This window comes from Lonchura striata, chromosome 2, assembly GCF_046129695.1.
Source record: "Lonchura striata isolate bLonStr1 chromosome 2, bLonStr1.mat, whole genome shotgun sequence".
NCBI classification, from domain to species: domain Eukaryota; kingdom Metazoa; phylum Chordata; class Aves; order Passeriformes; family Estrildidae; genus Lonchura; species Lonchura striata.
Window position 1 is genome coordinate 101,719,956 of NC_134604.1, and position 17,778 is coordinate 101,737,733.

General features: G+C 39.0%; 1 protein-coding gene across 1 annotated transcript in view; it reads right to left on the reverse strand.

Moving 5' to 3' along the window:
• ADGRG2 (adhesion G protein-coupled receptor G2) overlaps window positions 1-17,176 on the reverse strand; it is a 57,392-nt gene extending 40,216 nt beyond the window's left edge. Inside the window, exons 1-2 of the mRNA XM_021552934.3 lie at window positions 17,102-17,176; window positions 6,247-6,365 (exon numbers count right to left, since the gene is read on the reverse strand). Of these exons, the coding sequence (XP_021408609.3) occupies window positions 6,247-6,364 (118 nt within the window). The 5' untranslated portion in view covers window position 6,365; window positions 17,102-17,176. The remainder of the gene's footprint in view (window positions 1-6,246; window positions 6,366-17,101) is intronic.
• Between the last annotated feature and the right edge of the window lie 602 nt (window positions 17,177-17,778).

Consider the following 17,778-nt stretch of genomic DNA (forward strand, 5'->3'; position numbering starts at 1 on the left):
CAGGGGGACAATCACTGCCCTGGTCCTGCTGCCACACTATTGCTGACCCAGGCCAGGATGCCATTGGCCTTCTTGGCCACCTGGGCACAGCTGGCTCATGTTCAGCAGCTGTTGGTCAACACCTCCAGATCCTTTTCTATAATGCAGTTTTCCAGCCACTCTTCCCCAAGCTTGTAGTGCTGCATGGGTTTGTTACGACCCAAGCATAGGACCTGGCCTTTGGCCTTGTCAAACCTCACACAACTGAGGCTTTATTCTGCTCCTCATCCCTGTCTTCCAGCTCAGGGGGCTGGGTACTCTGAGACTAAGGTGAAGAAAGCATGAAGTACACCAGCCTTTTCCTCAACCTTTGTCACCACATTTCCCCCTTAATCCAATAAAGGCTGGAAAGTCTCCTTCACCCTTTTGTTGTTAATGTATTTATAGAAAAATTTTTGGTTTTTATGGCAGTAGCCTGATTAAATTCTACTTGGGTTTTGGCCCTTCTGATTTTCTCCCTGCCTCATCTTAAGGCATCCTTGTAGTCCTCCTGAGTTTCCTGACCCTTCTTCCAAAGGTCATAAACTCTTCTTTCCTGAGTTCCAGACAAAGCTCTCTGTTCAACCAGGCTGGTCATCTTCCCCACTGGCTCATCTTTCAGCACGGGATGAACTGCTTCTGCCCCTTTGAGAATTCCTTCAGGGCTGCTTCCCAAAGGACTCCATCAACCAATCCCCTAAATTTGCCAAAGTCTCCCTTCCAGAAGTCCAAGGTGGCAGTTCTGCTGAGTCGCCTCCTTAAGTCTCCAAAAATCGAAAGCTAATAATTTTGTAATTGCTGAAGCCTCCAACCATCACATCATACACCAACCCTCTCTGTTCATGAACAACAGGTCCAGTAGGCACCTTCTCTATAAAACAATTAGCTACAGACAATGCCCCAAACACTGAAGCTTGAGCACAATTGTTCAGTTCTTGTGGGTGCCTCATTTTTTCCATTGCTCCAGTACAGGAAAGGACAGACTTTTGTGGTTGTAGATGTGAACCCTTGGAGCTGACTCCTATTTTGTGGAAATATGCACACTTGAATCGCATAATCATGTATCATAATTGCATAATCATTATCATGGCTGCTTGCTTTATGATGCACACAGCAGCAACAAAATAAGTTCCTTTGGAACATGAAATGGAACAACAGAAAAATGAAACAGTTTGTCAGATGTTCAGCCAGTGTAAGAGAACACACTACTGACATCTTTAAGGAGGTAATTATTTATCAATATATGCAGAAGTTTTATGTACACTCCAGTGGATGTATAGGATTAATCATGATAGGTCAGGGTTGGAAAGCAGAAAAAGATCATCCAACATAGGAAAAAACATTTTCCATTAGCTCCTCTGTCAGAAGAAAAACTTCCAGGCAACTTGGATCAGGGCTTTTTTTCCAGGGCAGATTATGTTCATAGTCCTAGTTAGCTGTCAAGATCACAGCCAGTTCTTCTGTAATGTTCTCAGGCAACCAGAGCACCAGCTTTCATCAGGCCAATTCTGACAACTTTTCTGTCTCTTGATCTCCAGGCTCTCGAATTTATTTTTCAATAGCAACAAAGGAAAACAAGGAAAAAGTTCCTAACTTCCAAGGGCAACTTGATAGATACAAGCTACCAGAAATGTTTGAGACAGAGAATATATCAATCCAGTTTCAAGCAAAGTCATTGATACCTATTCTTGTTGCACCCTATAGATTCGAGAGTCTCTCTGTGATGCTAACTAGCAGAAGCTTGCAGGCATTTTTCACAACCTGGAATCATTCCTGAAGTTCAGCATACGTGACAGAAGTGCCATGCAAGGCCATAGACCAAAAAAACCTCTCTGGGTACAGGCTAAAATTAGGTGAAAATCCTAACTAGCAGGCAGTGGATTCTGAATGGTGAATTAATACTTAGATTGGTTCCAAATGGCAAAGGAGAAGAAAGACATACTTGACCAAAGAGCCAGCCTCCCCTGCCTAACGCTGAAGCATGAATTTACTTATTCAGTTTGGCCACTTGTCAGAGTCTGAAAGGAAAATCTGGGATACCCAACTAAGAATACTTCAGTATGGAAAACTAATTTTTAAAATTACTTAAAAGCTGGATGAGGAAGACTGGATGGGAGGGAAAAGCATCACAGAATATGAGATTTTTCAAAATGGGGGCTCAAATATACTTGCCTTTTTAAGTAAAATTAAAACAGATGTCCATCTGACAGCATGGACAGGTCATAAGGAAACCAATTTTATAAAGGAAATAGCCAGCTAGTTAAATGCCAATACTGGTGACAGTCTTTCCAAATAAAAAAATTGCTCAAGTCTTTCATTATTAAGTAGAAATTGACTGGTAAAGGAAGTTTCCTGACACAGCTTCAAAACTTGAAGTTACTGTTAACTATCCAAATTGACAGACTGGAATTCCATTCCTGAGCAGAAATACTAATCAAAACTTGAAGTATCATCAGCAGACTTGGTTTTGGAAGTGAATGAATTCTGAGAGAGGCTTGCTTTCATATTAAGCATTAAAGCAGTGTTGATAAGCCAATAGTGGATTAAAGGGACGCTAAATTTTATTACATTCTTTAGGGAAATTGTGACTTCAAAGTTGTCAAAGGAGCCGGAGTGGACACAGACTTGTAGATGAAAACAGTTGTAAGACAGATAGCCAAAAGAAATTATGCAAAATGAGATAAATCTTCTGATGGCTCTTCTGGTCTGCTTTATATAATCCAAAAAGACTGCTGATGATCAACATGCGAGGCCTAAAGAATTAATTCAAACTAAGAAAAGTGTTTCCACAGAAAGGTCTACTCTTCTGAAAAGCTGGCCCACTTTGCTCTAAACAGTTATAAAAAAATGTGCCAAAAAGAACTGCCAAAATTAAGAGAATAGATACCAATACTATCTGAATTGTTGCAAGAAAGGCTGGAAATTTTAATATGAAAATGCACTTTGTTGTTCCAAGTGAGTGCAGTACAGCATTATGTTAGAAATGAATTATCAGTATTATCTTGACTAAGTCTCCTTGACATGTGGGTGGATGCATTGTAAGCAGGAGATGACATTACAGTAAAGCCTTTAGAAAATCTGCTAATCATCACTTATTTTCTCTAGCAATGGTGGTTGTGGGCTGTGACCCACCCTTGACCACAGAACTGAGGAGCTGGAACTGCCTGTGCTCTAACAGAGGCATTCCTGTAGTCTCCTTGCATACAGACAATGCAATAAATTCCAAAGAGTAGCCATGAACACACCTTTATCACCACAGCACAGAAAAGGGAGCATAAGGGAAAGAATGCTTTGAACAGCTCCAGAGAAGAAAAATACAGAGTAAGGAAAATATAATAATTTATTATTATAAAATGATAATAATTAAAAAAAAAAAAAAAACACAATTCGGAGTGAAGGAAATTCCATTCAGTAGCAATCATGGGCTAACTATTCAATGTCTTTTGCTGTATTTGGGCACATAAGCCTTTTCAGAAATGAAAATTTTTCTTCTTACTATACTTAACTCTCAGGGTCTGCGGTGCCGGAATGACCCCAAGATTGTAAAAATCCTTGTTTCCTAGCCAGTGCAGCCAAAGAAGGAGTCTGAAATGCGTAGGATCAACTTCTCAAGGTCCTTAGCTACAACATTCTTTCTCTGACCTGCCGAGCTCCATCTAGCAAGGAGGCCATGGCATTCTGCGTTCCGCCTCGGGCAGCATTTACATTTTATATCAAAAATTATGTGTATTATGTTTACAATATTGTGCCAATACCTATCATCTATGTTAGACAGTGAGTCTCTACCTTAAACCAATAGAAAAGTGTTACCATCACACCAAGACACGGAGGACGAGTAGAAGGAGAAGTAGGCTAGGACACACCCAAATCCCTGCATCTCGACCCCCTGAATCCTAGTCTAAAAAATCCCAAAATTCTACTTTTTCACCCTGTGTTAATCCAAAGATCACACTACTCAAACCCTTGTGGCTTGTAATTCCTCGTACAGAGTTGGTGGCCTTTTCCATGGGCTAAAATCTAAGTCACCGGTGTTTTTGACTTCATGCCAGGGTCTCCGAGCCCCCTGCCAGGGTCTTGAGACAGCCAGGGCAGCCAGAGGGATGTCCTGGACTCTGACACTTATCTCTAAGAGATGTAAAACCTGGGGGGTTTGCCCTCATAAGCCCTAAAAGAAATCCTGAAATGTATGCACTTATATCCAAATGTTTAAAATTAATTTTCTGAGAATGACAACATAAACCAAAACTGCATCTCTTTTTTCTAAACATTTTTAGACTGTGATAATTGGTATCATTACAAGAGATAGCCAACTGTAGGTATTAAGAATTAGACCTACAGGAGCAGATTCTCTCAGTACATAAGCACCAGTGTTATTTTCCTTATATTACTAATAACCACTGTATCAGTATACAGCTGAGCATTAATACAGTCAGGTATTCCCCTAAATAAAAACAGTCACTAGTTTGTATGTCTGTACAATCTGGCTTTTAACTAGTAGCAATAGTTATTAACTTCCTTGCAAGTGTTTGCCACCTGTGACACATTTGGCTCACTACAGTCCATTAAGAGATGTCAAAAGATTCTTGTATACCCACGTATTCCACCTGGAGCTCATCACTGTTTTATAAAAGTCTAAAACGGTAAACTTTCTATGTGTGGGTCACATGATTCTGTTGAATATTTTTAAAATCTGAAGCTAAGAACTGTTTCCCCAAAATCAATTTCATCCCTCTTTTGCATTCACAGTTTTATTTGTTTAGCTGGGGACAAACAAGATCACATTATCCAGCATCCTGAGCATCAAAAAGAACACAGGAAGATCTTCTCTCTTCATATTTTTTGGAGAACACAAACATACTTTGACACCTCAGATGAGGAGAGAGCTGAGTAGAGATGCTGCTGACAGTACCAACTACTGACAGCCTAAAACCAAAACACTCCAATAAAATAGGGGGAAAACATAAACACACTCTTGTGTCAGTTTAGCTTTCCTTGATGATTAATGACAGTTATAAGCTATATAAAGGTGAAAAATTAAATCCCTCTTTGCTTGCTTCTTCAGAACTTTAGATATAGTTAAATTTTCCCTGGAAAAGTTCTTCTATGACATCCGTCGATCTGCTGAGCAGCTCTGTCCTTTTTACTATTTAAAGTACAAGAGGTTAATACCTCTCCATCTTATCAGCAGGTTTATCACCTGAATCTCAGATTCTGTCTCAATATAAACATTTTGTAAAAGTTACTGTATCTGGAGAATTAGAGTCAAAACTAATCTAGTCAGTAAATCATGAAACGTCATTGGTTGTACAACATCGTTAAGCAGGCATACTTAAATTGAAAAAATCAGTCACTAAATCAGAACTGCAAGTTCTGACCTAGAGTAAAATAACATGCCATGACACAGAAAGAAGGTTCTGAAACTAGCCATTAAGTACACAGCAAAAAACATTCTAATTTTTTTAATACACTAAGCACATTATTAACATGATAAATGCACTACACACTATTGATAAAGGAAGCTTTATGAATGACAAGCACTATTATCTTTATCAGCTGATGTCCAAAGCAGTAACAGACTAACCATCAGTTTACAGATCAGCTATGAAAAAACACAAATTATTTGACCTCACTTTATTCTACTTAACCTTACACAGAAACATCACTGTATCAGTTATCCACAAGAACCTTATGAATTTATTTTTCATTTACTGTTACATAAAGAGCATAAATTGCCAAGTTCAAATACTTCATTTCTCTTACATGTTTTGGGCCTTACTACCTTTTCCTTAGCCATATTCAGGTCCATGACCAAGATCAATGCAGATGTTCTACACTCACACACGCCCTAAATAGAGCAAAGCTCAAAGGATCTTGTGGTGTTTTTCTAAGAGCAGTGTAAAGGATTTAACAACATGTTCTGAAAATAGTAACACTTTCAGCTCAAAAAAAACCCAGCAATAATTCGTCTTGTTATTACAAATTTTGTTTTGGTTCTCTCCTCATCCACAGCCTAGAAGAAGTTACTACCAATTATTTTTTATGAAAACATAAAAAACATCCAAAATGCTAAGCACCAACTTTTCATTTCTTTTTAGTGACAGGTTTTCCTCTTGATTTCAAGAGGCAAAAATTAGCCTGGTTGAATATATTCAAAAGTCCTATTCATCAAGACTAATGGTATTTATTTAGAATACCAACACCAGACAAATCAGGAAAAAATTCTCTTACCTTTGCTTGCTGTAGCCAAGAACAACTGAAGTAAAAAGACTGCTTGAACAATCCTGAATCTCAACAAAATCTCCTGTATTCTGCCAACACAGCAGTGCTGTTTTCCCCAGGCAACCATTCTAGAAGAAGCAGATAAATAAATAAACCACAATGACTAGAAAACACGTAGGTGTATAGACATTATGACAAAATATGTTTCCAACATGAGCATAAATCTTCTCAACCCTGTTATACTATTGGGTATATATTGCGCAGAAATGCACAGATACTCTGCGCACATATATTGCCCAGACACTAAGAGAGAAAGAAATGTTTGCTGAAAGGAAAAAAAAAAGCCCAAAACCAAAGAAAACCATCCAAGCTCTAATTCTCCAAAGACTACAAACACATCAGAGCATGGCCATGGCTCCTTGCATAAATAAGACTTTCAGCACTTGAAAAACAAACAAAAGATTCACACACAACAACATAAAACACAAACAAAAGCTGACAGAACAATCATAGAAAGGTTGTCCAAAAGCTTTAATAATCTCAGTAAGTATGTAAGAAAGCATCTCTTCAGTCCACTACCCATACACTCTAACAGCTACAAATACCTGTGGGCAGCAAGTTCATGAACAATATCATGAAAACTTGGTTTGTTCACCTTTCTGTTTAATGTGAGCAACAGGACAAAATAAAATGTGTAGGACAAAGAATATGCCTCCTATTATTAGAGATGTCGTTCCATGATTTTTTTTAAGATCTTTTCAAAAAAAGGTCATCTGAATACTTTGCATGCTGAAAGAAACATTCAGGTGCTTTTTCTTATATAAAAAATTTAGCTACAGAGTGGCAAGTGATTCTGTAGCTGATTATTGAAACATGCAAAGCAGTAAACTTTATATATTGAGTATCTTCCATGCATCAGCCTTAGGGTAGATCAGAGAATTCTGCCTGACACCAGAAGTTTAACTTGGTCATCACAAGTTGGGTGCATGTGCAAGTGTATTGGTTAACACTCACACTGCTCACAAACTGCACTGTACTTCTGCTCATGCTGTGTCAGGCTGCAGTAGCTTCCCTTCTTTTCAGGCATTACTAAATGGTGAACTCTTTCAGGAGTTTTAAATTTTTTTTAAGGTTGGGGCTAAAATGTAATGTTTTTGCAAGATTCACACAAATGTAAATATTTATTAATTTACAATGGTTACTATGGGCTGAACTCTGCCAAAGAAGTGCCACAGGAATAAACTAAGAAACAGTGAAGTTGCTAAGTAATTGAAACTGAAAATTGATTAAACATACAAGCAAATAAATTATAACAATATAACAACATAACATAGAAAGCATAAAACAAAGGATTTAAAAAAAATAAAGAGCACTGCAACATTGCTGCCAGTAGTTTCAAGAATTATGCAACATTTAATAACAAATTAAAAAAATAAATTCTTATAATAAATAAAAAAAAAGCTGACAAAATAAATCATACGCTAAAACAATGGCCATACCTAATATACCCATTCCTATGCAGGAGCAGATCAAAACCAAACAAAAACAAGTAAAAAAAGGACAGAAATGTCAAATTTGGGCCTTGCTTTCTAAAGATCACCAGGAAACGTTCAAACCTGTCCTCAGCTTGCTTCTCTGAATGCCTAAAATAATGTATTAATAAAGTTGTTCCATAAGCAACCTAAGTAGCAGAATTAAATTAATTAGCCTAAGAATCTGATAATGAAAATTGTTGCGCTTAAATATACCTGACAACTTCAAGGACTGTGCACTTACACAGTTGTTAAAAGGGTTAAAAGAGATGCTCATCCAAAAACTGTTTCCTTTCTTTGCTTATTTACATTTCCCAGTCTAGTCTCAAATTAGGTCATTTCCAAGCAAAATGAAGCTACATATCTATTCTTCCATTTTATGGGAAATCTTTTGTACACTAAACCATCAATCCATAGTAATGCATTCAGACAACAAAACAAACTCAACTTCCAGAATCCCTTTTCCCTACTACCTAGACACCAAGAATTGAAATGTGAATTGGATGGAGCCCAAAAATACTCAGTGGCATCCACAAGTAGCCATTGATGCTGGTAGTAAAGAGGCAAGCTGCTTGCTTTGTGTCACATATGATACTGATTGAGAACACACCTACATTCTCTGCTTTTTGTTTTCTCCTTAAGCCTCACTCCTGCAAACAGATACACATGAAATGAGCTGACTAGGACAGAGGTTTACTCCTGAACCACCAAGCAGGCCTTCTGTTTTGTTTGGCAGAGCTCATTAGACAATGATGTTAGTGTCCCACCCCCAGAAATAAAAACTACATTACAAAAACCTAAATTTGAGTACAGGAGCCAAGAAATTCTTGGTAGTGATTCCAGCCCTGTCTCAGCATTCTGTAGCCCTGAGGAGTTTGAATGGACCTTCCTCTAACTCTGGCATTTCAGAGGAAGCTTTGCTAATATTTGTCCAGTGTTTAAACAAAAGGCTGTAATAAATACTTTCTGTACATTTAGGTTTTTGTCTCATCTGGAGTTTTTTGACATTGTACTCACTTCCAGAGTTGGGTCTGGAAAAGACAAGTAGGGACAGAATCAGAGCTTCTTGCTGACTGAACACAGTCACAGCAAGAACTCCAAAACTATTCAAAGCTATGAAGGAAAATTAATGATCCCAGGCAAAGCAATAAAATCCAGATAACACGAGTATAAAGTGAAATACTAACATGGTCAGCTCAACTTTGAACACTTACACTAGTTCAAGACCTGTTCCAATGTTGATATAAAATATACAATTAAAAGAGTTGGGAAAATAATATTTTTGTTCCTTTATTTTTGCAACAAGGTTGTTAAGACACTACCAAAGAAAAATATGCTGCTATCTTTGGTACATTTTTTAAGAAGAAAAAACAATATATAAAATACAATTTCGCCATATCTATTCAAATAAAGATCATATAATACATACCAAAACATTTGGTCATTATGTTCTTCTTAAACTTATTTAAACCCTTTCCTGTATTAGAATCTTAGATCTTTATTCTTAATGATCCTGAACAGTAATGTAATTGCAGATACATAATTGTGAACATTACAGAATTAGGCATACGGGATTCTTTTCATTTGTTATTAATTTGCTCATGTGTTCAAATGAACATTTGTATTTTTCTTCATAATAGATTAATACAGTGTGACTCAGGGAGCCCAGAACAACTATGCATAGTTTTTGCAGCAGGATGAAAAATTTTCACGTGTATATCAAGCAAATCTAATTAAGTACAACAGTTACTGAGCTACCCAAGTGTGGGAAAGAATTCTGTGCACAGACTTCAGGTAAAGATGTAACCAGCTGGCTTCACTTTCTCAGTTACAACTAGGCTGTTACATTTCTTTATGATCAGCAGAAAAAATGAAAATTCAAAACACAGAAATTAAAGGCTCAGGCATAAATCTGTTATGTCCTGTTTGCTCTCCATGAAGAGTGTCTTATTTTGACCAATGACAACCTTGTACCCAGGTCTTACAACATTTCACACCATCTTATTAATTTGAAAGTCAAACTATAATTGAGAGTGCTTTTCTTGAAACAAATGTACAAACTTATTTTGAAAAATTTGACTTCTTTTGTTTGACTGTTGTGTTATACAAGTCACAGTTCTGCATTAATATCACATTCTGCAAATTACAGACATTAGTGGAAACAAAGACAGGAAGATGGTATAAAAAAGGGGTCTGTATTCCTATCAATAATAATAATTAGCTTATGTCCTGCTATTTTACTTTACAACTTTCCAAGTGTGCACCCATATGGGATATATCAAGACATTTAGCACTTACCTTCAGCAACTGCTTGCCTTGTAGTACAGCAGATACTTGCCTCATAGTACAGCAGATATATTTTCATGGGATTAAAGCCAAAGAAAGTGCAAAACATAAACACAGCAGTTGTGTTCTGTAACATATTTTGTTACATCACTTTTGGAAAAATTTCACATCCAAATTTCACAATTCCTGTTGAGAATACATACTTACTGCATTTAATAAGCTATTAGTTCTTTTATGCTAAGTTTTAGCCAGAGCAGGTTCTCATTGCCAATGCATAAACAGCTGCTTATAGAACCTTACGTTGGAAATCATGGCCCAAAGCAATCATTCATTTACTTCCAATCATGCTGTCTATTTCTGTACCTCAAACTGCTTTGTTTAAGCCACACTTATTTAATCCATGGTCTTTGGGTATCATTCAATTTCCTGTATTATTCATCCCCTACTAAGATAGTGGATTTAAATAAAAATCTTTCCCAAATTTATAGAAGCTACTGCTTAGGAGGAGGATAATAAGGAATGGTAAGCTTCTGGCTGCTCTTCTGTGATATTCTGCCTTATTCAAGTCTATACCAGGTGACAAAAGGCTAAAACAAGGAAGAAAACACATCAAACTGCCCAGGTTTTTCCTTGATGTCTTTCCTTTCAGAATGTAAAACTGTAGACTTCTTCCATCAACTCCTTATATTTTCCAGACTGGAACCAAAATGAAGTGAAGTTTTAATTTTATTTTTTTAAATTTTGGCTGAAGCAACTTAGATGTAATAGGGAAGACGCTTATGTTGGAAACTATTGTGTCACAGTGAATCTTGGCACATATGGAATTTACTGACTTAACAGCAGAAGTAGCACCATTGAGTTCAAATTGTTGTTCCATGGGGGGTTCCTTATGTGTTTTTCCAGAAGACAGTAATAGGACTATTACTGTCTGATAATAACAGTTTGGTTTTCCTTATTTTTTTTCCAGTGTTAATCATGTCTGTAAAAACTGTATTCTATATAGCCACTTTATGTAAAACACCAGCTTTTTCTAAGACTGTAATGTAATGTGTGCAAGTTCAAGGACCTTCCTCCTGACATAAATCATCACTGTTTTCTAAGATATTAAATATTTTATTTTTTAATAAGTTGGTTTATAGAGAGCAAAAAGCCACTTAAGCACAGACATCAGTCATCTGCAAAACTCATAGCTGGTTCATTGAGTTCTTCAGAAAACTGGAGGGTGAACTCTCTGAGAAATCCATTCTTTTGTTTAGCCTTTCAACTGTTGCAGGATACTGGCATTAGAATCCCTCATTAATATATTTTATTTTATAAATGCCCAGCTGTGCAAGCCAAGGTCTGCCTTCAATTAAACTCACATATCTCCCCCTAGAGAGCTCCCTTCATGTTAAAGAACAAACTTAATTACTTAGGATTCAGGAGTGGAATGTGTTATCTCCATTATGGACTTCAGAGCCAAAAAACCTGCACTTTTGGTACTTAATTATCTTGTACTGCAACTTGTGCTCTAGATAGTGCAAAAATAGGACAGGGGGCAATTACAGGAAAGTTTTGTTCCCTCTTACCCAAACTGGAAATGTTTCATATCCAATGGTCACCCGGGAGATGAGTAAGAGACCTTTCTCTAGCTCTTATAAAAATTTTACACTATCCAGGAAATCCTTGTCTGCATGGTGTATTCCCTCAAGAGCACAGTTTTACCCATACCCTCTATTAATTCTAGAGCAAACTAAAAAACCCTTCACTGACAATGCCTGAGCAGGTTTCCTCTTAAAAGAGTTTACAAAGTACCCATGAAGCACAACAAGCAAAGATGCAATAAAAGTAGTTTGCCAGAAGTCTGATTATTTCAATTTTGGACAGGTTGCTTACATTTTCACTAATACTTTATGGTATGGAAGTATACAGGTTTAATGGAGGCGGGAAACAACAAGAAGTGTTCTGCAGAGTAGAAGACCACACAAAGGTTGGCACATCAGAAAAGATTAAAAGAACACTATGCATGCACCTTGAGCCATACAAAAGCATAAGAAAGGGTATACAGAGATATAAGCACAAAAAAGTGCACAAAAAGTTTTCAAAAACCTTTGTATTCAGCTACAGGACTTGATTTGATGGAGAGAGAAAGACAAAGACTTTTCTAAACCTCAAATATTCATATCAGTGAACAATGTAAGCAGGCTATGAGGAGTAAGGTGAGTGCTAGGCATGCCAAAAATAAGACTGTCCAGCTCATGCTTTCAATTTTCCTACTTTACAAAAAAAAGGAAAAAAAAAAAAAAAAAAAAAAGAGTTCTGAAAGTTTCATCTTACCGTAAGTGAAGGAAAAGAAAAAGTAAATAATTGTTTCTGCTCAGTTTATACTTTTCTTTCACCTCTCTCTTCCAAGTTCTCTTGACTTGAATAGCAACACCCTAAAAAATAACTTATACTGTGATTTCATCCTAAGCTTCACTCTATGGACTTAACAGGTCTCTTGGATCTTGTACTTGGAGCCATTAAAATGTCTCTGAAAGCCAAGAAGCGGAGTATTTGATGGAGATTTTTGGTTGAAAGAGGGGGGTGGGGGTGGTTTATAGCAGTCTCTCAGACTTTTCAGTCAACAGCCCAATGACCAAAACTAATAGTTTGTACCATGGAGATAAAACTCTGGAAGTTTGGAAGGAATGGCTGCACTGAAGCAAACATGTTCCAAAGTCCCACAAGAATTCTGATCTAGAATATAGCACCATTACCCTACACAGCCTAAGGAAATACAGTCATATTGGCACTTCAGTCTCCACATGGGGTATATCTTTAGGGAACCTCTATTAAGAGGTTCTAGGAAACAGTGTTATGCCAGAACAGCATTCTGGGCCTCCTTTAGTACTTCTCCTCCTCAAAGTTCAATATAAGTGTCTGCAGAGGAACAGGAGATGGTACCATTGCCCATGTTAGACTACCACAACTGAAACAAGTTAGTCAACAGCAAACATTCATAAACACTTGGAAATCATCACACAGGTGAGTAGATGACTTGAAAACAGCTCCAGAAAAGTTTATTCAAATCTGAGCCATTCCTGTGTGCACCCCCACAAATGTATCAGCTCAAAAAATTCACTTTGTACAACTACAAGCCACATGGCTTTTTCCACCATCATCACCTCTATAAAAAAAGTCATTCACCTTCTCAGAAATAAACTACAATCACCACATTGCTGACTTGCCGAAACATAGATGAGGGTGAAAAAAGGAAAGCATTTTTAATCCAACTTATATGAACACATGGACTATGCTATAAATAATCGAGGAAAAAAATCACTTCAAAACACAAATCCCATCAGAAACCCATTCAGTCAGCTTATGTCCATAATTAATTTGGTGCAAAAGAAACAAAGGAATTCTAAGTGTGGTTGGGAACTTTAGAACTTAAACAGGGAATTTAACAGCATTCACAATCAGGCATGCTTAAATATTTAATAAATCCAGGCAGAGAGGTACAGTCCTTTTTTTCTCTAAAGCAAGGGACTTACTCAGATAATATTTTGACCACTAAAAGTATCAGTAAAAGGTAAGTTTTGTTATATATGCACAACAACATTTCCACAATTATCATAATCACATTATTATTTGTCTTTCTAATTCTACCATTTCTAGACGTGTCAAACATGGCAACTTCCAGCAAACCTTCTGATGGATCTCTTAGACCTTAAGTCCTCAATTGTTCCTTTAAGGAACACCATAAATGAGAAAATGGTGCTTAATTTGTGAGGCGTTATTTTTTGATAACTATCACATCCCTTGAGGTACTCATGCAAATTTCACTAAACAGAAATATTGTGCTAAATTCTAGCAATTTTCTATAAATTCTACAGACTGAAAAATTATTTTAAGTAGACAAAGGAATTTTATAAAGTATTTATATCCTATCTACTGGCTCATCTATTATAACTGTCATTCTACAGTTTTCTTTTAAAATAAACAAAAATAAGCTCATTATGTTACTAACTATACTTTTTCTCCGTGCTGTTAAGAACACCATATTTAAGCCAGCAGAATAGGACCTAGAGCAGAACAAAATCACATTTTTATCTGGCACTAGCTGAAAAGCAGCTGTTGTGCCAAACAGTATTTAAAGTTCTGTGTTACAAAAGTCATCAATAAAAGAAAGACAGAAAATGCTGAGTCAGAGACTTAATCTGCCAGACGCACTTCTAAAACCTTGTATCAGTTCCACTGCACGACACCTGCAAAAAGACTATCCTGGATCTGATGCAGGTAGCAATCACAGGTTAAATACCTGTGACATACAAAATATTCAGCTCACAGCTGAAGACAAATCCATGTGACTCATGCAGGAAGGAGTTTGAGATGTATTTTTTTGGTCTTTGATTTCATGTCAGCTACAAAAGACCCTTTGCCCATCCTGAACAACAATAAATTTCAAAGGTATTTTGTCACAAAAGGAATGCAAGACTCTCAAGCAATTGAATCTTATTAATACCATATAGTTATACAAGCCTGTCTTTTTCATAAAGCAATTATAGAGCCTTTCCAAACTATAACTCCACCAGGAATTTATGACTGGAAAGAGTAAGACCCTCATAACATCTGTCTTAACAAACAAAACTATCAACTCCATTCATGTTCACAAGCTGAGTAACACCTACCAACAAATGAATAGTCTCTAAATCCTTGCATCTGGAACTGAAGCTAGATATACAAGCCACTAGTAGACTTACCATTTATCATAAAGCTAACATTTCAGGGCAAATAACATGACTTATTCATGCTAATTTTTACATTGGAGTCTATGAGATTATTTGCATGAACTACCCTTACTTTGGCTTTCAAATAATCTAATCTAATATTCCACTGAAAACGTGAAACTCAAGATTTCAAAGTTTTACAGTTTTTAAGCTAAACTGCATTTGCCAAGGCCAGTGATCATGCTACATATCAAGAACTAAAATTTGTTCACATTTAACAAGAGTTATTCTCCCGTGACCTCTCAAACTTTCTCAATCTGCCAGCACTCTACAGTTACTAGTGGAAGACCTAAGAGTACTCACAGCACAAAAACTGTAAATGGAGTAATTAACTTGAGAATGGGAATCTAGTCCTTCATCTCTCTCCAACTGGCCCTAATCTGAGCCAGTTTCTGTTGATGTATAAGAAACAGAAGTTTAACATTAAATTTGGAAGGCACTGAAGAAAAAAAACATGCTAACAAACTCCATTTGATCTACCAAATTACCTTAAGACACTAAAGTAATATTAGTAAAGATACCAATAACACTATTTCACTTGGTACCATAGTAGAAATGACATAATATTATTTTACAGTGTAAGTAAAAAATTTTGTGGCTCCAATTTGTATTTGAGCAAATTTTGTTTATGTGCAATTTCTTTCCTGCATCTTCTTTCACAGCAATCCACTTCAAAGATTTGTCTTCACCATTAAATTATAAGTGTGCTTCCTCAGTGAAGACAAGTACTTGGAGATCCTCCTAAGCAAAGACATGTTTTTCATTCTTTACTTTAATTCAATAAACACACTACTGGTCACCTAGCAGAGGAACAAATTTTGCTTGTTTCCCCCATGGAAACAGTTACAGAAGTCTGCTTTCCACCTGGGAATACCCTTAAGGTCAAAAGCTTAAGAACAGGAATATCAGCTCGTGCAGTTCTCTTCTGGTGATGATGTACTCTGTTAGCCTATGCAAGCAACAGTGAGGAGGAACATGTTCTGAGTAGACACACATAACACCAGATTTACTTTTTCAGTACAAGTGACAGAACTCAAGACACAACTAATTTGCTTTGGGATTGATATCTCTTAGATCTGGACATTGTAAACTCTATTTTGGCTCATGTTGAAGTCCATTCCAACACACCTTCAGGATCAGCTCAAACTAATTTGAGCAGGGAGGTTGATTCAGATGATCCACTGTGGTTCCTCCCAACATTACCAATTCTGTGATTTCATGGCAGTCCAAACCCGCCTAGGCTTGTACAATCACACATTTCATTTGCTGGATAAACACATCTTGAACTAGTTTACAAACATTTATTCCCTGTTTCCACATAAATCAATATAAGAAAATAACACAGTAAAGCAACAGAGTTCAGTACTGTAACAAGTATTATCCATGAATGAAGAAACCTATATATTTTCAAAGCAAAAATAAATTCAGCAAAGAAAGGATGCTTCTAGCACACTGAGCCAGTGAACATGACCAAAAAAAAAAAAAAAAAAAAAAAAAAAAAAAAAAAAAAAAAAAAAAAACCAAGACAACCCTCCCACTCGAAATAATCACTTTCATCGATACAGGTTTCCTGGCAGAATGTATACAAAAGAAGTAGGGAAAACTATTAAGCTGAATATATTCTCTGCACCTGTTCCCACAGAAAACGGGTTTGAGAGCAAACCCCGATCTAGCAATACTGTCCCATCGGGACACTACCCTGTCTCTTGGTCTAAACCGCATTCAAACCCCACCAACGCCTCTACTAAAATCAGTCACTTTTTGGGCCAATTTAACCGGTACTAAACGTTTCTCGCCGCTGACTGATTAAGCACTTAAGATAACACAGGCGAGCCGAAGGAGAGCTTTCGGCCAGCCCCCGAGTGTACCTGGGAGCAGCGCGGCCCCGCACGGCGGCCTCGCCCGCACCGGCCCGGCGCGAGTCCCAACGGGCCCGGCCCGCCCGGACCTCCCCTGCAGCCCCCGGCCGGGCGAGACCCGCGCCGCCTCCCGGGGCAGGACCGCGACTAAGCGGGAGCCGCGGGGCTCGCCCGCGAGGGTCGGAGCTCCCCGACCTGCGCTCCTCCGCCCCCGCGGGACTCCCCGCCCTAGCCTCGCTCGCCCCTCCGGGAAGAGTCGGCGGGAGAGCCCATCCCGAGGAAGCCGCGCACCTCCCGGCCGGCCCCGCAGAGTCGCTCACCTCCACCCGCCTCAGGGCGATTCCCATCCCGCAGCCGCCGCGCTGCCCGTCCCGCCCGCCCTCGGGAGCCCGCCGCCCCCGGCCGCCGCTGCTCCCGCGAGCCCGCAGCCGCTCACCTGGCGCCCGCCCCGGCCGCGCCGTCCCGTCCCGGCCGCGCCGCTCGCTCAGCACTGGGCACGGCAGGCGCGCCGGCGGCCCCGGCAGCTGGGACAGCCACTGGACGGGGGCGGAGGCAGGCGAGGGAGGTGCTGCGGACAGCCGAGGGAAGCCGGCGCGGAGGCGGCCGGGGGAGCCGCCCGGGAGCGCCCCGCCGCCCCTCGGCAAGGCGGGCTCGGAGCCCGGCCCCTCCCGCCCGGCGGCCCCGCGGGTGCGGGCGCGGCCCCGGCCCGGCAGCAGCGCCGGCTGCGCTGGCACAAGGGCTGGGGACGCTCGGTGGCTGCGCGCAACCAACTCGGGGGCAGGAGCTACCACTGCGAATAAACTGCTCCACGTTCCTTAGTGGGCAACGTGTTCAGGCTTAAACCAGCCTTCTCTCTTGTTTACTTCGCCTTTAAAACAGCCTTATTGGTGGTGTAAATGAGTTTCACTATCACGACGTCAGAAAGCTGAAGCTGTGGCATTCCTCTTCCACTTTTCAATTGCTTGGAATGAAGCATATTCTTAAAAGGCAGGATTTTCTATGATTCATTTTATATCAAATGCTTAGGAGCTGCTCCTTGCGTGTAGGCTGGAGGTTTGGTACCTAGGCACTGCTGGAAAGAGAAAAAAAGCCTGGCTCCAGGGCATAGCTGGG